Source organism: Rhododendron vialii, chromosome 4a (genome assembly GCF_030253575.1).
Source record: "Rhododendron vialii isolate Sample 1 chromosome 4a, ASM3025357v1".
NCBI lineage: Eukaryota > Viridiplantae > Streptophyta > Magnoliopsida > Ericales > Ericaceae > Rhododendron > Rhododendron vialii.
The window spans coordinates 8,749,243-8,774,904 of record NC_080560.1 but is presented as its reverse complement, the minus strand read 5'-3'; the positions used below and the strand labels follow the sequence as shown (position 1 = coordinate 8,774,904).

The window sequence follows — 25,662 nt, the reverse complement described above, 5'->3', positions numbered from 1 at the left end:
AGATGATTCACTTGTAGATGAACATGAAAGAATCCCAAATGAAACAATAAAAGCCTAAAAGGCATTAAATGGATTCTTAGGAAGAAGAAACTGATAGGAATGAATATTCAAGGCAAAAAGAAAAAAAGGGGTTTCCCGTAGATTTCAAAAACTAATCAATACAGAAGTCATTGAAAACAATTAGCAGAATAATTAGCGTCGCCGTTAACGTAAAAGTTGGGTCAGTTATAAACAAAGGTCACAGTGGAGAAAGTTCATTTCCATACGGTGACTATCGGTTCAGCTGGATGCTCATACATTCTGTAGCTGAATGGCAGACTCATCCTTTCTCTCTTCATTCAAGAACACGTAATTTCCATAAACTATTAACATCATTTACAGAAAATCGAAGAAGAGAACTCAAAACTTTGCCGATTTGATGCAGCGTAGCAAGATTCTGAAATTTCAACTGCCTCCAAGACTTCATAGCCACCTGAGCTGATGAGAACATTTACACGATCAGAAGGGTTGGTTGTAATGTCAATGCACTACTATGAATCTATGCTATGCTATGTTACGCGGATTCTTCTGAAAACGCTAAACTCGTGATGGATGCTAGACACTTTATTAAGGAAAAAGGGATACGTCCAACATCCACCCAGCAATCACATTTATTACTTCGAACTACCAAGTAACTATGCATAACGCTCTCATATTATGCAAGAATTGCTCTAATACAATTTACAGAAAATAAATACATCGGGAAAAAAATGGATATTTTGTCCAGACCATGTGTAGAAGATCCATGTGTAGAAGAACCTAAAACTTGGACACATACTCGTATTCGATGCTCATACCCTAGTACACGTAAGAAAGGCAGCATACAACAATGGATGATGCCCAACAGTATCCTCCATCCCTTCCAACAATATGCATGCATCAAGCCCAAAAGAATCTCCATCTATTGAAATTTAGTATCTTATTTTTCCTCATAAAATCATGTTCGAGTATTTCACATATATTGCAATTAGGAGGTATATCATACTGATTGCTGAAACTACTTTATTAGATAAAGGAGATTGGACTCTTCAATTCTACTTTTTGCAGCTGGCCTTTTCCTCCTGCAAGTATGACCATCTCAAAACCCCTTTCTTATCCATCTGCAACTTATTTGCATCCAAAAACCCTGTTAGTAAGTTACCACCGGGAGTCAGGAAGGTTGCTAAATCTGTTCCCAATTGTTCAGAAGAAAATGGTCCTCTTGATTATGCGAATTCCTCAGTAAAAGAAAACAAGAAGGATTATGTTTTTAGGCATAAAATCTTCCGTACCTATGTTGATAAAGAGTCATGGGGACAAGCTCTCGTCATCTGAACTGGAATCATCTATCCGACGATCCTTGATAGCTGGAAATAGCCGTTGTCGAACATCAGGCAAACTTGGGTTCCTAGATTCAGAAGAAACTGATGCTGATGAAGTATCTCTCCTAGGATTCCTTGTAGGCATTGCCGTCGTATTCCTAACTTCCTTACACACCTTGTCCAAGATTATCAAGAAATCGCGAACGATTACAAACAGCCTCAACCCTTCATCTTTTGCTGCACTCCCATGAAAGTAATCGGCCGTGCTCTTCACCAGAGCCATTATCCTCTTGTCTTCCTCAATAAGCCACGCAATATCTTCTTCCGCAAGTTGCACAAAATTTGCAAGACTGGTGTGGAACTCACTCTCTTCCTCTGAACTCTTCATCTCATTGTTTAAGAACTCTCTAGTTTTTAGAAGTGAGGCACCGAGTTTGGCTACTGTCGCGGTGACAATATCAGCATCTATGAGTGCTGCCTTTCTTACGTTGTCCAGGTCATTGCTTAGCCCAGAAACTACATGAAGGCCAAGGGTGCAATAGTATTCTGCAGTTTCGTTAGGAGAATCATCAGCAAGATCCTCTGTCTTCATACTTGACATGCTTTGGCTCTCTCTAGCTGTGCGAGCAGCTCTCACTCCTTCGGATCGAATGATTTCTTGAACGACAAAGTGAAGGAGTGTTGTCTTTCCATCGGTTCCTTTTACATCGGACAGTTTTAGCAGTGTGTCCAGCTTGAATGCCTGAGCGCCTCCGCGGAAGGTACCATCGTTCATGCGGTTGCCTGTTTTGAGAACTGCTTCTAGGAGTTTTAGGAATAATCTGCTGTTTCTGAGCTCTTTGCAAGCTACCTGAAATTTTTAGATTGAACATGATCCTATGGCAAAAACATCTGGCTAGGTTTTACAGAACTGCAATTACACAGACTATATTGTTGACGTACATCAGTCAATGCTTGCAGTTTTTGTAAAACGGATTAGGCCATCAGAAACCTACACCATTTAGTTAGACCGTGTTCGGATCACTTGTTTGTGTAGGGATGCATGGAGGAAAAGGACAACATGGGAAGATAAGAAGTCAATAAGTCAAATCTACTTCCTCGGTTATGCTTTCCCTCTAAAACTCCCTCCACAAATCCATGATCCAAATAATGTCATAGTGAATGGCATACATGGTCCACCAAAGTTAATGATGAAATATGAGGGGGTGAGAAGGTAAAGCATATGATGAAATGAAGCAATTTAAACGGTTTGTTTGCCACATCGAGGACAATGACAATTGGATGATAAACTTATTGGACACTCTTGGGAATGAAACGTTAAATAAGAACGTTGATTGTTTCACCTCTAAAGTTTCAAAAGACTCTTTAACGGAAGAGACTTCCTCTTGAACAGCGCTCATGAACAACAACGATTCCAGTCGTTTAAATGCAAAGGGAATGTCAACCAAGACCTTTAAGAACCTTTCGGCGGGTCCTAGGTGAGACATATCTCCATTGAATAGCCTAAGCTTCAGCTCTTCTTCTGTTGTTGGTGCCATCTTTAACAAAGTTTGGACGAGCTCACTAGGAAGCTCATTACCTGATCAATAAAGACAGCAAATCCAGCTTTCTTTAAACCCAAAATAAAAAGAAGACTAGAATGGCACACAGTTTTGATGATGAGGAATAGCATTAATTCCTAGTGACTGGTCCCTGATTTCTTGACTGTACCTAGTACAATTTTCAGCCCCTATAAAGAATGCACGCATCAACAGTGATAAGTGCCCATGTCATCACACCGTCAACAGAAGACACTTAAGTATCCGCAGTAGGAATTGAAATGCCTAGGGGACGTTTCATTCCACTTTCTTTCCAATCTTTAGAGGTCGAGCCAGAGAACAAGCTAATAGAAAAAAGTACAGCTGTAAACGTTCAAAAAACTTCAGTGAACTCGTGATGAAGCAACAAGCAAGAACGTAAAATAAAACAGAATATCTCACTCTATAAAATTTAAAAGCAACTTAAGTTGTTAAAGTTGAATTTTCTTCAAAGGCCAAATGCGCAGTGATTCTAAGGGAGTCCAATGACAACATTAAGCACCTTTGGTTACAAGGAAGGTTCTTTACTGGTTTAACTATGATTCAGCACGTAGATTGCCATCAAATCAGAATCTTCTTCCACGCTCAAAGTAAGGGAAAGCATAATATTTTCATGTATGCTAATCACGTAGACCATGTTCGTTTTGGGACTCTAGACCCAAACTTTTCTCTCTGCGCACGGTCCCAAATAAATTTTAACTCTCATTTCTCTATCTATCTCTCTCCACTCATTACCTCAAAAAACTACCTCAAAACCGAAAACGAACATGCCCTATAGTTTCTCAATACGTCGTTGCATAAGTTTTGAGAGAGAGAGAGAGAGAGAGACCTTCCTTAAGAGCATCACAGACTTCTTCTGTTGTCACATTCAACGCTTTTAGAAGTATTGCCAAATTTTGTGACTTCTTAGCATCAATAATCTGGATATAATGCTGTGGAGACTCAAGAGACGAATCTTTCCGACGCTCACTCTTGGTCTTCTCAGCAGTGGTATATCCAAACAGACTTTCCATCATCTCCTCATTCACCCTGCAATTTTGTAGGAGAGTTCTGTCATTTCGTAAAATATTCATACAACTTATGCACACATTGAAAAAGGACAGGATTTAAGTCCTTACTGGAATGACCCGGTTTTAAGCTCATGCCAAACCATTGAATGATCAGGATTGGCGAGAACCTTGTCCCAGAAAAATGGCTTTAACTTGGTTTTCTGACTGTCTGATTCAACAGCTAAGTCTTCTGCTCCGCCTAAAGAAGAACGTCCGCGATGATGTGGTCCAAGAGGTGAAGGTTTAGCAAGTGGAACGGGGGGAGGGCGAACAACTTTTGGAGGTGGTGGAGGGCTGGGAGCAGGAGGTTTAGGTGGTGGAGGAGGCGGCCCAGGCGGTGGAGGAGCTGGTCTTCCTGGTGGAAGTGGTAATACTGAATTGCTACTTCCAGATGCACCTTCTGGTGATTGACCTTGGACCAGTGAAGAGCCATGATTATCGACGGACAAATTGTTAGCTACAGACAAATTCTTCAAGTCTTGGTTATTTGAGTTTCCTACATTTTGAGACTTTTGTGAAGAACCTGAAAAATAAAAGCTACTCAGACCACTGAAATCTTTAAGGTTGTGTTGGATCATAAATTTGTGGATAAATTTATCAAGGGAAAGCAGTAGGGAAACTTTGCTATTTCATTTGATTTTCTTATCGTTGCCTTCACCTCTTCCTTTCCTTCCATGAATCCCTCTACATATCCATGATCCAAACAGTCTAAGACTATGCTCCGGATCAAGGATCTGTTTAAGACATGAAAATGGAAATGGAAAAGTCAAAGGATCTATCATTTTGAGCTGTCACATCCTTGAAATGTTCTGTATCTTTTCCATTTTCTTACCCAAATCCTTGTTCCAAATACAGCCTTAAGAGAAGTATGCAATAAAAATCAACACAATCAAAATAGATACCAGACATATCACTTAAGCAGAAGTTGAGAAGTGGTTTCTCATCTCTTTGTCCATCTTTGGGGTCAACTTTGTTACCATTTCTCCTAAGACAGCAAAACAAAAACATTGCAAGAAGTGCAATTACTACAGCAGCAGTCGCAGATATAGCAATAATAATTAGCTTATTCCGGCTGTCACTGTTATTCGGTGGAGGAGGAGGAGGAGGAGGAGGATGTGGAACACCAAAATGTGGTGGAGAATGTTTGACTTTTGGTGATGGCGGCGATAACTTCAAGTTTTTCGGGGGAGATGGCTCTGGAGCAATGAAATGGGGCTGTGGAGTTGGAGATGGCGAGCTGGCGGGGCCCAAAAAGGACGGTGATGGAGCATAAGATGGAGATGTGGCTGAAGGGCCTGGAGCTGGAGCTTTGCTTTTGGATAAACGATGATGCCCCTTAAGGGTCCTTCTAGGAATATTAGACAAACCAAAAAACAACTCAAAGCATTTCTTGAACCAAACCCCAGAATCAGCTTTATTATCGGACGTGTAAAACTGGAAATTTTTTCTTCTTAAGCAATCCAAAAGAGTTTGTTTTGCTTGGGGAGGTAGATCGTTAATCGTCTTTTCTAATTTTATTTTTGTCAACAACACTGCATCGGAATAGATCTTATTATAACTACGAAATGCTGCCTGCTGAAGATAGAAGTCAAAATCCTGAATGGCTTCTGTATTGTCTTCCAATTCTCTCCTGCAATGAATCCACGCTTGTTCTACCTGTATGAAACAGATTTCATCATATTTCGGTAAATTGTTTAATTCACAAATTTGAAGGGAGTGAAGCAACTATTAAGGTTTCAATACAATGAGCATATTTGTTGGGGAAAAGAAGGCGAAAAACGTTTCATGTGCATCTTCACCGGAATAGTAAGATACTCATTTGTGAAGACCTAAGTTTTTTCCCAGAATAGAGGAGACAAAAGGGTAAGTGGATCAGTCAGCGAACTGAAAGAGAAAACTGTTCAAAAGAAGATAGACTGGAACTAGTGTGTGAGTCCATGGGTGTGTAAAACAAACAATTATAGTTATGCCAACCTCCTTCACTGTATCTTTTATCAAATAATATTTAACTTTTGAGATAAGTTGGAATGCTGTAGTACCCCAGTTTTAGCTGAGGAATTTGGACTGAGGAACACTTAAGTAGACAACAATGAATTACTAAGTAATCCCCACTCATACTAACACCCTCCGCATACTACTATAGTCCCTAAATGAGTTTATCCGTGAACGCCTAAACCTAACAAAGTGCCTTCTGTTCCAAAAAAAAGTTCCGGCCAACCCAAATTTCTAAGCCAGATGCTGTACCCTTGACATAGGAAGGCGGAGAAGGGAATATGCACAGCTGGTAATAAGGCAGGACGTTCTACCATTGAACGTATTTCCAAAATTATGTGTTCTTCTATTTCCTGATAAAAGCAAAAAGAGTTCATTACTATACACAATGCTGTCTCTTTTAGTTAGGGTCATGCACTCGACAAAACGAATCATTTGGTCCTAAGAAAATCAGTTCGGACACGTGAACTATATTTTTTTATTCCGCACAAAACAGAATCATGCAGTAGTGTAGCAATGAATTTGCTCAATGGCTGCGTTCAACAGTGAAAATAATAGTATATCAGGTCAAAATCCATGCATTAACATTAGAGTCACATAAAATAATAGTATCATGTACTTCCAAAAACAATAGTAAAAGTAATGTAAAGTTGTCTCACTCCATGTAAAAATTCAACAAAAGTCGAGTGAAAAACAAACATTTTCACATTTACGCACTGGCTTTTATATTTTTATAAGCACTGCTTGATATCACGGTTCCCTTTGCTATCATTCCCTAAGGTGACCCCGTCATTATGTTTTACTAAATAGTTTTAGGGGTTTGATTTCATATAAACGCCTATGAAATACAGCAACACACTACATCACTACACCAAAAGAACTTTGAAATCCCGAGGCTCTGCCACTAGAATCACACCTTCTAAAGCTCTGGCATTTGGTCTCAATATTCTGAAGATGATGGACATAATCTTACCATGTTGGCAACATTCCGACAGACATATAAAATGCTTAGTATAATACCGATTGACTCCTAATGCCCCATAGACGAACTTTGTAATTGCCTCTTTATGTCTTATTTCTATCCATCGCTTTTGCGTGCTGTATTTTCGTGCCATTGCTTCTTAAAACTCCTCAAACTCTGAATCAATACCCTGCAACTATACCCATTTCCTAAATTCAACCCAATCTCCCATTTGGATCAATAAGAAACTCACTAATCCAAAACCATAAAGTGGACATTTCTTGTTAAACCATTTTGATACAATAAAGCTAAGGAACTTTAAAACCATGAAGGAACTTAAATTCGACTATCACGAGATAAACCAAACACCCGCAATAACACAAAGCATAAAATCGATCAAAACAAAGAACCTTGACATGCATATATAAGACTCACCCAGTTTTCACTAAATTATCAAAGGAAAATAAAAACATTACAACATCAGGATCAAGGTTAGCCATCACGATATGCTAGCCTGCTAGGGTTTACATCAACAAATTACCGAAATACCCTTAGTCGGATCCGCGACCGAGTTGTGAGATGTGCAATACAATTCAGGCTCCACCAATCCACCATGAACAACCACTCAAATTGGCAACATAACATTAGATATACATATCTCTATAAACTAATAAATTGTTTAATGCATATCTATGCATAACGCTTATCTATTTATAACGCACATACATAAAACAAATATGCACACAAATAACAAGATACCAACATAAATACGCAATAAATTATAGTCCCTAGAATATATAAATGGACGAGAAAAAGAAGCACGTTAGTCCGGTTTGTTGGTGGGTTTGCTCTCCACACAATTGACCAGGTTCGATTATTAGTATCAGACCGTTAATTCCCTAGTTCAGGCGTGAACCTGACCGAGGAGATTAATGTGCGCGTAAGCAAGTCCGGACAAACCGCAAAAAACAAGAAGACAAGAAAAAGAAATGCAAAAATCAAGACACACCGTTTCTTGATCTAGCTCTTGAGATAAGATCCAAGGGACTCCATTGCCGAAAAGGGTTCCCAAGATTTTCCGGCTGCCTTCCGAACGAACTACCGCCAACGCAAAGAAAACAACGAAACCCAACAAAACAATCACATAACGGCCTCTCGTAAGGCCCATTTCCTTCGCTGCAGCTTCTCAATTCACCATTCCTTTCCCACACAACGGCTATTCTCATTTCGTCAAACATGCATGATGCATGTATAGAGAAACCAACATGTGGGGAGATATGTTTACGTTGGATAATTCAAAAATTGAATTGAGCTGAAACGGGTGTAATGATGAAATTGAAACGGGATAAAATTTGGATGGAATTTCGAAATGTCGGTTGGGTTGGTTGGAAATTGTGTACGGATTAGCCGGAAAAATTTTCGAAACCCTTTTCTTTCTGTTACTCCTATTTTGTTTAGATTTTGTATTAGGAATCACAATTCCTTGGAATGTGTCAGTTTTTTTCGGAACAGAGAGATTAAAGAGAGAGAAAAAGACAGAGAGAGAGAGGGAATAGACGGGAGGAGTACAATGTGGAGAGGGTGATAGAAGTTATGTTAAAGAGGAGAGAAATGGTGCAAAGGACCCGAGCCAAGTCGAGATTCCTAACAGTGTTTGAGCTCAGATTATTCGTAAATGAGCCGAGTTTTTAACGAGCTAAAAATTTAAGCTCGAATTTAAACCTTACGAGCCGATGCAGGTTAATTTATTTAATGAACCTCTTCAAGCGAGTTGAGGTTATACAAACAAGCCGAGTCGAGTGACCCCGAAAATATGCATGCATTTATATTCTTACAAGTCAAGCCACAAGGTGTTCGAGTGCTGCTCGATTCGTTTGCAGCTCTAAGAGAGAACCTGAAAATAATTAGGGTTTGATTTTCGAATTCTCTTGTTTTATGGAGTAGTATAGTACTTTTTTTTATTCGTTTGTGTGCGAACTTATGCTACCAAGAATTATGGGTGAATTCTTTATTGATGAAATAAAAATGTAACGATATAAATGCACACATTCTTCAATGGAGGAGGAGCTTTAGTCACCTTTTGCAATGTTTTAAAGTCCAATAATTATAATCATTTAATTGTACTATTTAATTTCTAATTACTCAATTAAAATGTAAGTGAGCATTATAACTCTTGTGCGAAGCTCATATTTCAAACCATTACAACTGTTTAATTCATAAAATTCAAGTGTTTGATCCAATAACACAAAAAATGAACTTACTTATCCAGTGAAAATAAAATACTGCACGACTAAGTTGCGCAATATTTCAAGTCATTATCTTCATGTATCCTCCCCATCAGTTGCTAAGTTTTGCTACAATAACGTCAAAAGAAAAATATTCACGAATCTAAAGCGGAACAAATTTCGAAGAGATACTGTACTCTCTCTTGTAAAAGCTACATAATTTACAATACATGAATAATATGTTATGTCCTTGTTGTGTGTGATATCATTGGAATTTTAATTGGGGAGTGTGCCATACTAAAGGGGAGGCTAAGCAAGACAAAAGTAGTTCCAAATCTTTAGGTTAAAGGCAATGAAAGGAAATTCTTGGAAGTCTGGCTGGGCTGGGGCCATGGCTTTCATTTTCAGTAATTTAAGCCGTAATTAAGCTTTCTTAGCTTTATTGTGATGTCAACTGGTATTAAAGACCAAAGTGAAAGAAAGAAGCATATATAGCAGCACTAGAGTTTGATAAGAACTGTATTATGCACGGAATTTAAGATTTAGAAAGGCATATCTTCTTTATAATTGTTGCAGGGGTGGCTCCATCCCTGGGTTCAAATAATGCACTAATTTTTATTTTTTTTTTGGCATTTTTTTGGGGTATAATTCAATTTTTTAAAGGGCAAATTATAGTTAGCCCCCTCTAACTAACCCTCGCGTACACTTACCCCCTCTAACTTTTTTTTTGGCACTTAACCCCCTCAAACTAACTGAAATTCAAACGGTCATAACTTTTTCGTCCAAAATCGAAAATATGCAAATTATATATCGATTTCGAGGTCTTGAAGTCAGCTTTCTAATGACACCAAAATCACATCACGATTCAAAGCACACAAAAAGTTATGATCAAAACGATCTTTCTGTCTACCGGTCCTTACTCTAATTGCACATCTTTTTATAGGGGACTAGCAAAATGTGGGCAAAGTGGTATTTTGAAAAATATTTCGTTAAAAATGTTGATCTAATTGCTACAAAAATTCATTAAAAATAGGTTTAGTGTGATTTTGGAGAAGAGAGAGGCATGCAAGACGATTTGAGTGAAATTTAAGGGTATTAGTGAGGTTTACCCTTAATTGACGTCCCCTGTTTATAACGCGAGTTCCCTTTGGATTCGATTCCATGTAGCCAAGCCCATAAATACAAATGCAAAAACTTCATTTTACTTTTCGATGAGTTCTTGATTCCTATTCGATTAGACTGAATTTTACTAGTCTTAGTTTTGTTGATGATTTCTCCAATATGAACGATTTAGATCCATTAAATAAACTTGAAATAAGTTCATATTTGATTAATAATGTAGCTTGACTGTGTTAAATATACTTCGCAGGTTGAACTTGCGAAGTCTGAACTAACAAAAACTCGCGATTTGCAATTGCGATTTACTGTGGTATACAAAACCCTGTCCTTCGTCGAACTAGAGCTTCTTCACCATGTCAATTCTCAAGAATCGCTCCCCCCATCCACTCTCCTCCGCCACCACATGAATGGAGCCCAGGTAATTTTTCAGAGAACTACTTTGAAAATTTCTGTTCTTATAATTAGAAGCTGTCATTCCATTGGCAATTCCAAGAAGTCCATTTGTGTACCCATTTGTTCTAAAGACTTGTGGTTAGTATTTGTCTCGTTGAAATTGGTGGAGAGGTCACAGTGAGGTAAGTGTTTCTGGGTTGGAGTCGGATACTACACAGCAAAGCCAGTAATAAATAAGAAAAAGGCGGTAGGGTCTCACCCACTAGACTAGATATGGGTGACCCTTCTTTGTGAATCCTCTTCTTGATTTGTACTCAAAGATAGGAAAATGTATATGGACCATATGGATATGGTGAGGGTATATATTTGCTAGAAATAGAATGCTTGAGATATATCTTCTATTTAACATCATGGACCTTCATTGTTTCCATGAGAAAAACAGCGAACCAGGAGAGGCTTGTGTTAGGATTTATAAAGATGGGAAACGCAGGCCCATTAATTGTTAGGCCACCGGCTTCTTGCGTCTATGGCCTCGTTAGGGCTGCAGTCAGATGATGGCTCAAGCCCGTTTTGAAGGACCGCCTTAGGCTCCTTCCCATTCGGGCCCCTTGTGAGGGTTGCCACATGCAGGTCACCCCTCCTACTTTCTGTTTTTGCTGGTCAGAAAAAGTTCATCACTACTAACTTAGCACGTTAGCGGCATTGGACCTGAGAAAAAGCTACCCATGCTTATGTTTCACATAGTAATTTAGCACGCTTAAACAATTTTATGATGATCTCTCATATTGAAATGTGTTGGAACTGAGGTGGCTGCAGTACTATTTTCAAGCGAGAGGTGTGGAATGACACGTCATGGAATTCCATGGTTTCAGGGTTACTCAAGGCTTATAGATGCTTTTGCACTCGTGATGAAACTGTTGAATGTTGTGGTGGCCTGGTGGGTGTGGGCCCTCATGTGACTATTCTTGGAGTTTAGTGGTGTGATCACAGTCTAGCGATTCATGATGTCAGTTCACTTATCCATTGCAACTGTGGTGCAAACTCAATGCTTGAGATTTCCTATGCAGACATACAACTATAAGTGCGAAAGTGGATGTTCATGTTGTGTTTTTGGTGAGATGCTTAACGAAAAGTTGATTTCTTGGGGTTCTTTGGTGGCAGGACATGCGCTTCATGGGAAGGGAAGAGGGGCCATCTCTTTATTTCGTGATATTATATGAGTTCTACTCCAGAGCTTGAGATGAGGATGTACATATTTGACAATATGAAGCCATGGAGGATTAGTCGGCAAAGGTAAACGTATGTTTTGTGGCATAAAAGGATAAATATAATGTGCAGTCTGGATTTGTTCAATATGCCAGTGTAATAGATTTTCATGGCCAAGCAGGGTATTGAAATGAAGCCTACAAGTACATCAAGACAATGCAAATTGAACCCATCAGAAATTTTTGAATATGCGCTGATTGCCACACTGTAAGCTCATGGGATGAGAGATTACCTTCTCAGGTATCTATAGGTTCTAATCATTCTATCATTGAGGAGATGGACTTTGTTTTGTGGTGACTATCTGTGAGTAACTGCTTGACTGAAGTTTTGTATTCTGGACCTGGAACCAAAATGCAGAATTCGTTAATTTAACATGAAAATATCTGAATTTGTTAAGAGATTGCTGCAGACATATCAGGCAATGGGATTTTTTTTTTTTCCAAAAATTGCCTTTTTACAACTACCTGTGGATTACTTAAATATAGACGTGATCTTGTCAATCAAATTGTCCAACAAAATTGCAATTTCACCCCCAACACTCATGTCTGTTTCTTCATCAAACGGGAATGGTTCCATTGGTTCAGTTGCTTTTAGAAGATCCTCAATGGGAATTTTTGGTTTTGACCGCTCCAAGGGACCCACATAATTGTTGTACTTTCTTGGATCTGGACAGAAATCCTGAGTAGAAAAGGAGTAAGTGAAGTAAATAGAAACTTTTGATCATTTCAACTTTCTCTTTGACTATCTTTTTGAGCTTTCAGAGGGCCACTTACCTGATCAGCATGCATTTTCTTCACATAAGTCTTGAATATCCTGAAATTGTTCCAGTCCAGTAGATCATCAGATAAACGAAGGTACGTCACCCCGTACATCCTCAATTTTGGCGGTCCATCTCTGTTGACACCATTTGGCCTAGCATTTAAGAGAATTTGATTATAAGCTGCACGATCATATCGTGGAAGTGCATTTTCACCTGCAACTTCAACTTCCTCCCTCCAGCCTCCACTTAAGACCTGTGCATGTATATCCAGAGCACCAATCATTTTCTATTTATGACTGAAGCCTGAAGGTTCTATTTTTGTTGCTCAGCAGTCGGCACAAAAGATATAGATGCTTTATGTTTTCTTAATGAAAAAGTAGTCAATGGTATTTCTGAGACATTTACTGAATGCAACATGGCAATAACTTAAAAGTTCAAGCTTAGTATGTATCTATCAGTATCTGTTATGTATGTTTTCTTGGGTTCATCAAATTATATCTGTGTTGTTTTGAGTAATTGCCATAGAAAATTATCTGTGCATTCCCTTTAACATGGAGGCCACATTAAAGGGAATGCTGAACGAGTTCCTCGGGTCCACTTTTGTTTCTTCCTTGATTACCTGCTGAACGAGTTCCTTCGGTCCACTTTTAGCATCAGCTCTTTGCTCAGAGTCCCTCATCTCAAGACATGTGAAATTGAAAATGGCATAATGTCTCGAAACTATCCTTGCAATGGGTCGATACCCGTCTCTGTCTTTCAAGTTGTAGAATCCTGAAGTCAGTTCTGCAGCATGACTGTCATCTTTATACCACCAATGGATTCCCGACACCTATACCAACAATTAAACATGAACTGTTTGTGCTTGATATGATAAAGATTGGTAATTACAACTAAATTATAAAATACGAAGTAAAGTTTTTTGTGTCAATTACTTTGGCAGCTAACTTGACTTTACAACCCAGGAATACTTTATTGGCTTCATCAAGGATTTGATCCCCATGGCTCAGCAACTTATTAGAATACCAAGTCAAGAAGAACTTCCCTTCTTCAGTAAGATATGTTCCATTTGGTCTAAAGAACCCTGTAGATTCAGGTGTGTCGTTATATTCTCCTGCGTTATCTGGTAATTTCCATTCGGGGTGCCCAGCACCTATTGCAGCCTCCTTGAATTCTGCTTGCAGATATTTGTCATAGCACTGCAATGTTAGTTTATTACTATGCGTTCAGTTCCAAGGTATCATTAAGCTAGTAGATGAACTGTGCGTAAAAACACCAAATGTAACTGAAGTGAGTCTAACCTGAAATTCTCCAATACCAGGGTAAGCCCATCCTTGATTTTGGGGATAAGATGGGTATCTGAGCTCCCCTGCCGGTCCAAGCCCTACTTCGATGTCAATTACGAATCCAGCTTCCAAGAAGTCTGACATGTTGTCTCTGAAGCTCTTCATGTAGTCAGTATAGATCTAAACACATCAGATCGAAGCATCATGGTTTTGGTTATATATCCGAGAAAAAGGCAAAAAGCTTATGTAAATGTTTTTAAAGTAAATGGTTCCTTTTTTGTTGGAAATGTTCAAGGCCATGAATACAAAGAATTTGCACTGGATCAATCTGACTTGACATGGCCATTAAACGTCTTGGTCATTTTAGATTCGGCGATACATCATGTTGCCGATACAGGTCAGATCCATTCTATTAATTGGTAGTCTCTGTGTGCTACTCTGTCCAACTACTCGAGTCTTTCTAGCAACACATATTGTTGCACATTTAATTTATTTGAAATCCAGGAATATTACTCATTCCGAAAGGGAAAAAAGAAGAGAATAAGCCAGTCTTTCCTAAGAAGAGAATGTCTTTTTCCAAAGACGGTGATAGTAGGAAATTTGTGAGTACACTATTGCTTGAGAGGTAATGCGATGATATTGTTTCAGATAAATATGTTCCAGATTATTAGGTTTGTTAAAGCTGCCAAACCAAATGATCTCATCGTAGATTATTTTCAGAATATGACGAAATTGCACTGTTCCTCATCTTGTTTCTAGACAAAAATTACACACGCGTGTGCAATCAAAACGAAAACAAAAGCATGCAGTTTATCGAAACCTAAAGTGGGGGTTTCTCTATTTAGATTAAGTCAATTGGAAGCATTGCTTGCAATAGTTGATCATGGAATTCCTAGTTTTCTCAAACCCTCTGGGGATGCAGTACGGATCAATATAATTGGCTACACGGAAGGCAGATGTTTTAAAAAAGAAAGGTGAAATTTTCATGAATCTTACCTCGACAGCCGTTCGGCCAGCAAATAAAGGCAGGTTATCCACGCCTATCGTAAGGTACTCCTTATTCCTGTTACCTTTCATATTAGTATAAAAGACGTCAGGGTCCGATTCCCCAATGTCAAGTATCCACTGGGGAAGCGGAATGTTCACAGCGTCCCCTATGTTGCCACCACATTGGTGGAATGACATTATAGCCTGCAATTTAAGTCCGCACTCTTGAACAAGTTGGAACAGGCTCCTATAGGCACTCCAATCATACTGCTTAGGCCTTTTAGATTCAACAATTCCCCACCAGACATCCAACATAACCCCATCAACACCTGCTGTTCTCAGCTCCTTGAGCTGCTTCTCGAGTCCAGTTCTGTTTTCCAACACGTTGTCAACAGTTATGACTTCCAGCTGTTCTCATCACCCAACATGAGAACAATGAAAAACATATAGTCAGTTAAATGTAGAGTTTCTGTTCGTAACTTCATCACATGTATAGTTCTAAGAGGCTTGTAATCTGTGCTTTTTGTGACTTACAGGCAGCATCACGTATACTGGTACATAATTTTGCAGCATCTTTTCATCTTCAGTGAGAACTGGAGCCTGCATCTTTTGGTAAGAGATGGAAGGGTATTTACATTCTGCTATATGAGAGAAGAAAATGGAAATTCTATGAAATTACTATTATGGTCTTAGCTTCTCTTATCAATGGTTTAAGCATCATCTATAAAGTGAAAAAGTCATGTGTGCAAGTGGGGCTATATTTGTCAAAGATGCTGATATTCTCCACTTAATCAAGAGGGAGAAGATGTGTGCCAGGATTTGGGCCATTTTGGTCATTTAAGCCCTTGGCTCAGTAACCTTGACTGCCAGCATAGTCTCCTAAGCACCCCTTCGAAATTCTTGGAAAGAATAGAAAGGGGAGGCTTAGGTAGGAGAGAAAGGAAAAGAAAAGAAAAGAAATGATAGTGGTATCTCTTCTTTTTAGTTGAATAATTTATGGGGAAAATGAAAAGAAAAAAAAAATTTACTAGTTTAAGAGGAGGATACTACTTACTAGCTCATTCTTCTTTCCCTCCTGATATCTCCAATTTTCAGAGGGATTCGAAAAGCGAGTTCTAAGAGGAAATCATTTCTCTCCATTTCCCTCCTATTGCAGCTATCCAAACAGGTAATTGGGAGGAAATAATTTCTTTCCTCCCCAAATCACCCATGCAAGGAGAGGAAAATCTAAACACATTATATATCTAACTTCATTATTTGCCATGGTATGTAATTTCCAACACCTAAAAAAGGCCCTCGAAGTTTAAAGATAACTGCTTACTTCTTTTACTGTGGAGGAGATCTCAGATGCTACAGCTTGAGGACTTCTCACCGCCCTGCGAATGCCGGGTCTCCGAACATGCCTGCTTCCTAGTTCTTTCACTTGCCTTGCCTTCTGAACTTCATAAACTGGCACGATTTCCGGCGTGGGTCCCGGCTGGAGGAGTCTAATTCTCTTCCCCAAACCACCTAGCCTTGAACAGATGGGGGTTGTCATGTTGATGGCAGGGAATGTATTTACTGCCTTTGAACCAAGATGCTGTGTGTTTGAATATGTACTGAAAGTAGAAGATGGGAGTTGTGAGAAATTTTTCGGTGCCCACGGTGGTGCCGAGCACGCATCTCAGCTGTCCAAACGTGTTTTGGATGGCCCAGGTCTGTTTGGGCTTGAAGAGGTGTTTTGATAATTTAATACTAAAAAATTATCCAAATAAATTTGGATCGTCAAAAATACGTTTGGACTGTCAAGATCGTGCTCGGCACCACGTGGCCCGTGTCCACCCGGTACGGAAAAACTTCTCGGAGTTGGGACCCCAGAAAGAAGAATATGGAAAAGAAATCAAAATATCTTTTTGTCCAAAATATCTTATTGGTTTTTTTTTTTTGTTTCTTCTGTTTTATGGTTGATTTGAAGCATTTCTTATGGTATTGTGATGTTTTCATGTAGTTGTTATTTTGAGGTGGAAGAGGGACAAATACAAAATGAAGATTTGAATTAACAAACTAGTGGTGGTGGTTCACTTCTTGCATGTCCGTTCATACATCTATCATCAACCATGTGAGTTATTGAGAAAAACTTTTTTACGGAGCAACTCGCAAATAAAATTTATGGCGCTTAATTGCTCTCATCCAAAAGTATTCTAAAGGTCCGGATTAAAAACCAATTATTGAAAAGTAAATTTCAACAGTTGATTGTCAAAATAATCGATCGAAATTGTGCGAAACTGTGAATAAGTTATTATTTCGCTCATCGGTTATTTCCTCTTTTCTTTTCTTTTGTTTTTTTTTTCTTTTGTGTGTACCGTTCTTTTCAAGTCATTATCTTCTCTTTCATTCTTCTGTCCAGCATTGCAATCCACTCCCCTTTGATGGTCATGGAGCCCACGACATAGTGACAAATGGAGAAAATTTCCAAAGGAAAGGAGCCATCCTATGGAGACGAGAGAGATATTCCAAGTCAGATATTTCTCTCTTTCTTTTTTCTTCATTACTGTTTTACTGCACTTTTCCCATTCTAGCCAGTCAAGTTATGCCATAGACAGCTTCTAGACCTGGATTAAATATTTTTTCTGTTATCCTCACTGATGATATATACAATATTGACAATATATATATATATATAAAATCCCTAAACCATGGAGACACACCCACCAATTACATTTCCGACTCCACCCGTGACACTTATGTGTGGATCTCATCCTATATGGGGTCCGCAATTTTTCTTATGCTTTTCTCCAGAAACAAACAGTTCGAATATGGGTCCAGACCAAGCCGGTATAGATAATGTAAACGCCATGTGGGGTCTACTTGGGGGTTCAACACAAATGATCCGATAAGTTTTAAAATATTTTTTCGACTGACCCCTTGAAAAAAACCAGATCAATTGAATATGTGTAAGTACTCGATCCAATTTTTTAATTTTTCATTCAAAAGTTATATATGAAAGTACCCGATCAAATTTTTTAATTTTTCATTCAGAAGTTAGGGCCTAAAGACCTAAACTTCTAAATGAAAAGTTAAAAGTTTAAATTGAGTACTCAGTACTTACACATATTTAATTGAACTTATTTTTTAGGGGGCTGCTTAAAAAAAATAAAAAAAACCCTTAAATTTGTCAACGGATTGTATTGTTTGCCTGAAATTCCGGAGTGGGCCCAAAAGGCGTTTGTACACCATCTGTCCCAACTTGTTTGGTACCTTTAGCATAACAGTTCTTGCTAAAAGGAAAACAACAATGCAATGAAAGTCTGTGGACATAGCAAAAATTTAGGCATATCAGATAAACACCATTTCCGATATCGAATTGAGGTGAACCATTTCCGATATCGGATTGAGGTGATTTTTTACAAGGACCATAAAACAAAGTATTTTGAATAAAATAAACGGCTTCGATCATCTTTGCGGGACCCAAAACAGACGTAAAAGTGTTTTGTGCACGGCTTGTGTTTAGTTGAGAGTTTAGTTTAATTTAATTTGGGTAGTGGGTGGAGAGAAAAATAGAGTAATGATTGAAGATAGGGGTAATGATTGGAGAGAGATAAAGAGAGATGTGAAAGTAATAATTGAAAAAATAAGATAATGATTGGAGAAAGAAGTAAAGTAATGATTGAAAAACAAAATTAAAATGACAAACGAACAAAGCTGTATCTTTACTGTAAACGTTAGAAGATTCAAATGCATAGAGCTAGCGTTTTTTCCTTCTTAGGATGACATGAAATGTTGTACTACTATCTATATCGGTCAATTGCATCCAGAATTCACTTTATTTTCTTCATTAAAAAGGATTTTTGCAAAATTTCTTTACAAACACAAGTAACAGTGCTTTTAGGACAGGTTTGATTTATAGTACCATTGTCTGAAATTTTTAATTTTTTTTGTCTGTATTTGTCATTGTTTATTACTATTTGTCTTGATTTGCTTAGATTTGAACTCAATAGAAAACAAATTGATGAGATCAAGAAACAAAATAAATAAATCAGAAAATAAACAATGATAACGAAAGCATCACTGAATGCAGTGAGAGTCTATCAAGTTTGACATAAGCTAATAAGTTTCAAAATATGATTAACATCAACTTAATAAGCTTTTTAAGTGGATGTCAATTTTTTCAATCTAAACAATCACAAGATAAGGTAATATATCGAAGAGTTATGTCAACTCAAGACAATTACGTGTTCATTGATATTTGATAAATGTAATTTTTAACAAAGTTGATATTCTTAACTGATTCTAAAGATGAACGACGAATTTTGATTATGAACCTAAGAATAGATTCCAAAAATAAAAAATAAAGAATAGATCAACAACCTTTTAGGCTAAGTTATGCTAAAATTTTTAGACTTTATCTTGGATATTTCAAAAAATATTTGGATAAAAGTTGTAATTTTTTATTTTTTCGATTCATCTCAATAATTTACAAAAATTATGCGCAAAACTAATAAACGCGAAAAAAATTTAAATAAAAATAAAATAGTAAGAAAAAACCCAAAAAAAACCTTTGCAGAACTTTACATCAAAGTGGGCAAGTCATGTCCCTTTCATTCTCCTCGAGTATTTGTCAACGAAGCTTTATCCAGCCACGATCAGACGATTAACAAAGGTTAACACTCACACCATTCTTTGAAAGGCTCGCTCCGACCTCAATTCTAGCACTGTGTTTGCGCTTTCAAATTTCATTTTTACAGTTTTTTAGAGTTTAAAATGCGTTTTACAGACATTTTTGTGCTCATGCTGCCACACACCGGCACGCGAATTATGTCGCTTTGGTTACTCAGAGAGTTTTCATTTTACTTTTTCTTGGGTGTCATCACTGTCTCACTCTCAACGCTGCCATCACTCCCACTCCCTCGTCATCCAAACCCAACAGAACCCTCCCCATCCAAATAATCAAAAGGGGGAAAAAGAAAGAAAATCCCAACAGAATACTGTACTCTTTCTTTCTTTAATTTGCTGCCAATCAAACGTAACACAAAAACTACTATATAGTATATACCCATTTTCGCCAACACGGTACTGCCTTAAGCTCCACTCAAGAAAAGTCAAGATTTCTGCAATGGACATTGATTCCAACGAAAACTCCAACTGGTTCTTCAATTGTGGCTTGATGGAAGACATCTCCGCCGTCCCCGGTGGAGATTTCAGTGCTGAGGCGCCGCCGCCGCCGGCTGCCTGTTTCAGCTGGCCAGCTCAACCCCTTAATAGTTCTTCTTACGGAAGGTGAGTGACGGTTTCTTCTTCTTTTTCTCTTAATTCTCTGTTTGGCTGCCCTGAAAACTGAAGGAAAGGAAAGTAAAATGTTGTTTTAATCATTACGTTTTTTGGTGTTCTTATTTAGTTCGAGTGGGAAAATATTCTATCTGCTTTAGAGAAGTAGTTGAGAGGAGGGTAAATTTGACTGGGATTAGTGTTTATCAGCAATTGTAGATGTTCCCTTTCTGGCTTTCTTTGTTTTGTTTTTCAAGAATTGTCTTTTTCTTTTCTTTTTTTTATGTTGATTACTGAATCAAGGACCAATATCTTCGGAGGAAGTAGCTGGGAGTTGGGTAAATTGGAGTTGAATTATTGCTTTGCACAATAAAATCTGGGTTTATGTTTATCTGTAATTCTAGCTTATTGTACCCTTTCTTTGTTTTGTTTTTCAAGATTTTTTTTTTTCCCTTTTTGTTTTTCAAGAATTTAGGATCAATATTTACGGAGGAAGTAGCTTTTTGGGTTTATGTTTATCTGTAATACTAGCTCATTTCTTGTTTAGATACAGTTAGTGAGACTTTCCTTTTCTTCATTATCTATTTGATCGTCATAGGCTCATAATAAGGTTTTCTCGTGAATCTAATGGCGGGACGATCTATTTTGGTGGGTTTTGAAAGATTATTGGAAGCTATGCGTGATTACTAAAGTTTGGAGAGGTCTCTGAAGAAAGGAAATATTGGTCTTTTGTTTTCCTGGGAAGAATTAGTTCGACTGTACCAATTTATATCATTCGTGTTGGTCAACAGAAGATAAAAAAGGAAGGACTAAAAATATAAGCAATATTCCATCATTAACGCAAACAAAAATTTCAACGAGAAGTGTTCAGACCAGAGTTGTAGGGCTTTGATTGGAGAAATAATTTGATCACAAAACCCGAGAGGAAGGTCTCGTTCTGCCATTGAATATTCTCTCATCCATTTCCATACATGTGAATTGTATAGAGGCAGCTACAAACATCCAACTTCCCAAGCATGGAATGAAACAAGCTCCCTTTTGGCATACTTCTAGAATTTCGGATGTGAACCTATTGGGCGGATTAAATGACTCGATCTCATCATGGATAAAAGAAATAGGGATGAGCTGGTCATGGATCATGTCGGAACAAGATCGAGTAAGAAGAACCGTTTCATCTGGACTGTCCAAGACTGTAGTTCGCTTCTTTGCCTCCAGCTTGTTGCGAAGGTCCTCCTTTTGAGGGTAATTGCACGCTCACGCCTCCCCTGCCAGTCACAAGGGTCATCGTTTCATTCCAATTTAGTCTCATGACTGACAGTCTTCTCGATGTGGCCGTCTATAGATTGAGGGGGTGCTGTCAACTTACACCTCACCCAATCGCTAGTGGACCAAAATTTGGGCTCAGTCATCCTTGGCCTGTCCCCCTAGTTCATCTTAAGTGGTTTCCAAATTAAGAACCTTGTGATCCCCCTAGGTCAATTTTTAAATACATCTCGTCACTTTGGTTGGTATAGATGCTATAATTTCCACGGAATTTCTTGTTCAATGCGTGTTACTGTTGAGTGCTATCATTCACTACCCTATAACTAATGTTCTCCTAGAACCAAGATAAATTACCGTTTTTAGGGAATATCATTACTTAGCCGCTGGACACTTCCAGATTCAACTCCACTTGCTTGATTTTGATGTTGCCAACGACCCTACAAAACGGAGGGTTGAAGGCGAAGCTGTGACATCTGAGAAGCCAACTGAACTGAAGGCATTTTGTTTGCGACTCTCTTAGTTTGATGCCTTAACTTTCCTAGTGTAATGTCCAAGTATCTTCTGTTGGATTGCAGGTCCATTATTACTTCAATATTTGGAAAAGATGTTATCTTGTTTGACCGTAACTGATATTTCATCTTCGATGAAGAAATTGCCTTTATAGAAAGGAAAACTTTGTTTGGCTTTATCCAGCATCTTAGGGAACATAGTAGAGAAATTTTCAGCCAGTTTTGGATCTAGATAGCTATTGGTTTGGTCTCTTGCTTCTTGTTTATGACAAGGTTGATTACCCTCGATTTTTAGATGAATCTTGTATCGATTGAATGAGTCTTGCTAGAAGATTGAAAAGTCCCAACTTCTAATAAGCGTATCACTGAGGTCCAAAGATGAGTCAATGCATGAAGCTTACGATAGTAGATAGGGAAAAACATCACTTGACTGGCCTCATTGCCTATTTGAGTTTCAGAAAGAAGTTTATGATTGGCGGGAATGAATCCTTCTGGATCCTTTAAGTCCATTTTTTTTTTTTTCAGAAGACAAAACATCACATCACTATCGTCATTCTCTAAAGAAACTGGGAAGGCTATTTTTGTTTTGTTGCTTTGGTCGTGAATTAACCGGTTCTTAGCTAACTGGAATACACTTCAATTTAATTGAGGACATTGAAAGGTGTTTCTGTTCTACAGAATTCTGTTCCTATGACCTGATATCAATTTTATGTAAGAAAATGTCCCAAGTATATGAGACTGAGAGTAGTAGCATCTGCCGCACAATAGAAGAAGCAATATAAAGTATTTACTCTAGTGATACAATATTTGTTGGCTTGCTGTCTTGTTTCATACTTTCATATACAAGCAAACTAGCAGCATTCAATTTTTCTTTTTGTAATTATCGGCGATGCCCTGATCGGTCTTTTGTTTCTAGTGCGGAAGCTGACTGCTCTTTTGGGGATTCAGAAGGCCAGAAGGAAGGTGCCTCCCGAAAAAGGTAAGAAAATTTCTCTTGCTTTCTCTTCTCGTTTGCTAGCGTTGACAAGAAAAGTTTTTGTTGCTTCCCCCACCCCCCCTCTAGGAGTATCAGGCATTTTTCCGTTTCTCTACTAATTTTGGTGTGCGCTGGTTTTAGTGATACCCATTTTACTGCACATGTTTTTTGCCTTTGTCTACCTAAAGAATCTTAGGCATTCCTATTGTTAGATAGTAGAAGGTCCGAACCTAAGATTTCAAAGAGGAAAAAAACTAAACCTCCAGAAACTACAGGTGTGGGCTCCGTTCCAAAACGAAGAAAAAATCCTTATTTTTTAAAAAGACAATTTCAAGCTCAAAAATTATGGGCTTATTAAAATCTAAAAATATGCAATATGGATCTTGTTTGAAAGATACGATGCAAAAAAAATTAAAAAATTATTTTTCATTTACATTATTTTTGAGTTTGAAAATGTGAAATAAGCTGCTTATGTTTTAAGAAGGTTTGTGGAACGAACTCTAAATGCAATCTCACTTATGTTGGAAATCTTTTTTGGCTGGGATAGTTTGAGTCTTACAGGACTAGTGTGAGAGGTAGTGCTCAACTGGTGAGTGTAAATACGGAGTTTGGTTAATTTATTGTGTAAAAGCAAGCATCTGATCAAATCCATAGGCAAGAAAGGATTTTGAATGCCAGATTCTGAAGCTGCTCAGCCCTTTTTTGCAAGCATTGGTTTAGTTCCATGGTAACTCAACTATAAAAATTTAAATGCAATTTTTTCCTTGGTAGCTTAATTGCTTGGAATGATGGTTTTTGTTGCTATGATTACTCAGTTCAGACTTCAGAATTCAAACAATCCGACAGTGCTGAGGTGCTAAAAAAAAAAAGAAAAGCCAAGACAACTAGGCAAAAAGGAAGAAATGCAAAGCAAAGACGCAGAAAACATAAGCTTATTTCTTTTATATGGAATTTAGGTTAGAATTGAAGCTCGACACTTGGCAGTAATTGGTTGTGGACGTTTTCTTTTGGCATCTTAAGCAACTCAATCATCACCACTCTCCTTTGGTGCTTTTGTCCGCTAGAATTTTTTTCCAACAATTTTTGTGCAATTGCTTATTCAGGTCAAAGTCTGGATCATGCAATGCATCTGGCTCTAAAGCATGTCGAGAAAAACTACGGAGGGATAAGTTGACCGAGAGGCATGCTGCTATCCTCTCTTCTCTCGTTGTTCCCAATCAATTAAGTCTCATACTGATAAGTTTGGGATGATTTTTTAAGGTTCCTGGAATTGGGCTCTGTCCTGGAGCCCGAAAGGCCGCCAAAAACAGACAAGGCTGCTATTCTGAGTGATGCTGTTCGAATAGTGACTCAGCTGCGAAGTGAAGCCCAGAAGCTAAGGGAGTCAAATGAGGAAATCCAAGAGAGGATCAAAGAATTGAAGGTGAGGTTATTAACTTTGGGTTCATTCTTCATATTTTACAGGGGCACATGTCTTCTACATACAAAGCATACAGACATAAGCATCTCATTTTATTTTCTCCTGGATCTGACTGACCGTGGATTTTACTAAACATAATTGAAGTACAATGTTTCTCATGGAATACGAAAAAGAAACAGAAAACAGATCAATCAAGGTATTGAGCACCAACAATACACATGGTTTGGCTTAAAGCCGACTTCAATGAGCGAAGAGCCGAAGACCAGCATAGGAACCTTACAATGACAGAGAAGAACAAAATGAGTTGGCTATGTCCACAACTCTCACGTGAATCCTAGAGCCTCCAAATACCCCTCATATGTGTGAAAACTCTACATGGCAAATCAAGTAAGAGAACCACCCGATAATACCCAATGGGTGGGACCACTAATCGAGTTGTGTGCACAACAACAGTAACAGAACCCATAGTTCCCTAATCGAGTTGTGTGCAAAGGGACTAAAATATAATCAGGATTTAACTCGAGACAACTCAGAACATGAGGTTTGTTGGGTTTAAATACGATATTTTTTTCAGGCTGAGAAGAATGAGCTTCGCATTGAGAAGCAGAGGTTGAAGGAAGAAAAGGAGAAGGTGGAGCAACAAGTTAAAGCCATGACTGCACAACCAGGCTTCCTGCCTCATCCCTCTGCCGCCATGCCAGCTGGATATGGTGCTCAAGGGCAAGCTGCTGATAACAAGTTGATGCCTTTCATCAGTTACCCTGGCGTTGCCATGTGGCAATTCATACCGCCCTCTGTACGCGACACTTCTCAGGATCATGTGCTCCGTCCTCCAGTTGCTTAAGTGGGAGTAGGAAATGGTTGGTGCACTTTTCCTATGCCACAAGATTGTTTATTTGTTGCATTGTCTCTGTATTGGGTTTCTTGAAGATGGGAAAACTTGATTAGCTGAAAAATCGATGTTTAGGAACTGATACGCATTTGTGTGCTGTTGATTTCATGTAACATACGTGACGTTTCTGTTCTAAGTGCTTGGAAAAACCAATCCTGTGTCCAAGGCTCATATGTGGTCAGCGGGCTCAAATACATAGAAGGCATGTCTGGTTTGCAATTGTTTTATCGGAAAGTCTACGGTTCCCGACGGCGCGCCGGGCCCACTCCGGCCACTAGACGGCCAATCCGAGCCGTCCAAAAATTCTAAAAAAAAAAAAACGAGTGGGCCCACGCAAGAATCAATAGCATCCGATGTGTGTAGGTGCCATTGATTCTCGCGCAAGCCCACTCATTTTTTTTTATAG

General features: G+C 38.4%; 3 protein-coding genes across 7 annotated transcripts; 1 reads left to right on the top strand and 2 right to left on the bottom strand.

The window, feature by feature from the left end:
* Nucleotides 1–115: 115 nt before the first annotated feature.
* Nucleotides 116–8,483, bottom strand: LOC131323078 (formin-like protein 3). 3 transcript variants are annotated; one of them, XM_058354696.1, is made up of 7 exons: nt 7,929–8,483; nt 4,869–5,622; nt 4,036–4,489; nt 3,747–3,946; nt 2,684–2,919; nt 1,311–2,190; nt 116–477 (listed from the first exon to the last, which is right to left on the bottom strand). In XM_058354696.1, exons 1-6 carry the CDS (start codon nt 8,085–8,087, stop codon nt 1,327–1,329), a joined length of 2,667 nt encoding a protein of 888 aa, XP_058210679.1. In that variant the 5' UTR covers nt 8,088–8,483; the 3' UTR covers nt 116–477; nt 1,311–1,326. The 3 variants fall into 3 exon arrangements, with proteins under 3 accessions (XP_058210679.1, XP_058210678.1, XP_058210680.1); XM_058354695.1 differs by having other exon boundaries at nt 116–472; XM_058354697.1 differs by lacking the exon at nt 116–477 and adding an exon at nt 698–1,165.
* A 2,544-nt stretch (nt 8,484–11,027) lies between these two features.
* LOC131323077 (beta-amylase) lies at nt 11,028–16,547 on the bottom strand. 3 transcript variants are annotated; one of them, XR_009199075.1, is made up of 10 exons: nt 16,274–16,542; nt 15,487–15,558; nt 14,962–15,360; nt 13,981–14,145; nt 13,615–13,878; nt 13,302–13,511; nt 12,696–12,935; nt 12,387–12,600; nt 12,155–12,262; nt 11,028–11,364 (listed from the first exon to the last, which is right to left on the bottom strand). XR_009199075.1 is itself a non-coding variant. In XM_058354694.1 (9 exons), exons 1-8 carry the CDS (start codon nt 16,487–16,489, stop codon nt 12,394–12,396), a joined length of 1,773 nt encoding a protein of 590 aa, XP_058210677.1. In that variant the 5' UTR covers nt 16,490–16,547; the 3' UTR covers nt 11,972–12,262; nt 12,387–12,393. The 3 variants fall into 3 exon arrangements, 1 of the variants encoding a protein (XP_058210677.1); XR_009199074.1 differs by lacking the exon at nt 11,028–11,364 and adding an exon at nt 11,972–12,059; XM_058354694.1 differs by lacking the exon at nt 11,028–11,364 and having other exon boundaries at nt 11,972–12,262; nt 16,274–16,547.
* Nucleotides 16,548–19,584: 3,037 nt separating this feature from the next.
* LOC131323076 (transcription factor ILR3-like) lies at nt 19,585–25,409 on the top strand. The gene is made up of 5 exons (XM_058354693.1): nt 19,585–20,208; nt 22,885–22,947; nt 24,048–24,125; nt 24,205–24,367; nt 24,939–25,409. Exons 1-5 carry the CDS (start codon nt 20,045–20,047, stop codon nt 25,206–25,208), a joined length of 738 nt encoding a protein of 245 aa, XP_058210676.1. The 5' UTR covers nt 19,585–20,044; the 3' UTR covers nt 25,209–25,409.
* Nucleotides 25,410–25,662: the final 253 nt, after the last annotated feature.

Excerpts from the sequence above, each read along its gene's own strand:
- LOC131323078 (XM_058354696.1), bottom strand. The coding sequence starts at position 8,087 with ATGGGCCTTACGAGAGGCCGTTATGTGATTGTTTTGTTGGGTTTCGTT. Across the intron at positions 4,490-4,868 it reads CTGCTTAAGTGATATGTCTG|GTTCTTCACAAAAGTCTCAA; the intron begins GTATCTATTTTG and ends TTTATTTTTCAG. Across the intron at positions 3,947-4,035 it reads CTTAAAACCGGGTCATTCCA|GGTGAATGAGGAGATGATGG; the intron begins GTAAGGACTTAA and ends ACAAAATTGCAG.
- LOC131323076 (XM_058354693.1), top strand. The coding sequence starts at position 20,045 with ATGGACATTGATTCCAACGAAAACTCCAACTGGTTCTTCAATTGTGGC. Across the intron at positions 24,126-24,204 it reads AGGGATAAGTTGACCGAGAG|GTTCCTGGAATTGGGCTCTG; the intron begins GCATGCTGCTAT and ends TGATTTTTTAAG. Across the intron at positions 24,368-24,938 it reads AGAGGATCAAAGAATTGAAG|GCTGAGAAGAATGAGCTTCG; the intron begins GTGAGGTTATTA and ends TATTTTTTTCAG.
- LOC131323077 (XM_058354694.1), bottom strand. The coding sequence starts at position 16,489 with ATGACAACCCCCATCTGTTCAAGGCTAGGTGGTTTGGGGAAGAGAATT. Across the intron at positions 15,361-15,486 it reads CAGTATACGTGATGCTGCCT|CTGGAAGTCATAACTGTTGA; the intron begins GTAAGTCACAAA and ends TGATGAGAACAG. Across the intron at positions 12,936-13,301 it reads CGAAGGAACTCGTTCAGCAG|GTCTTAAGTGGAGGCTGGAG; the intron begins GTAATCAAGGAA and ends ATACATGCACAG.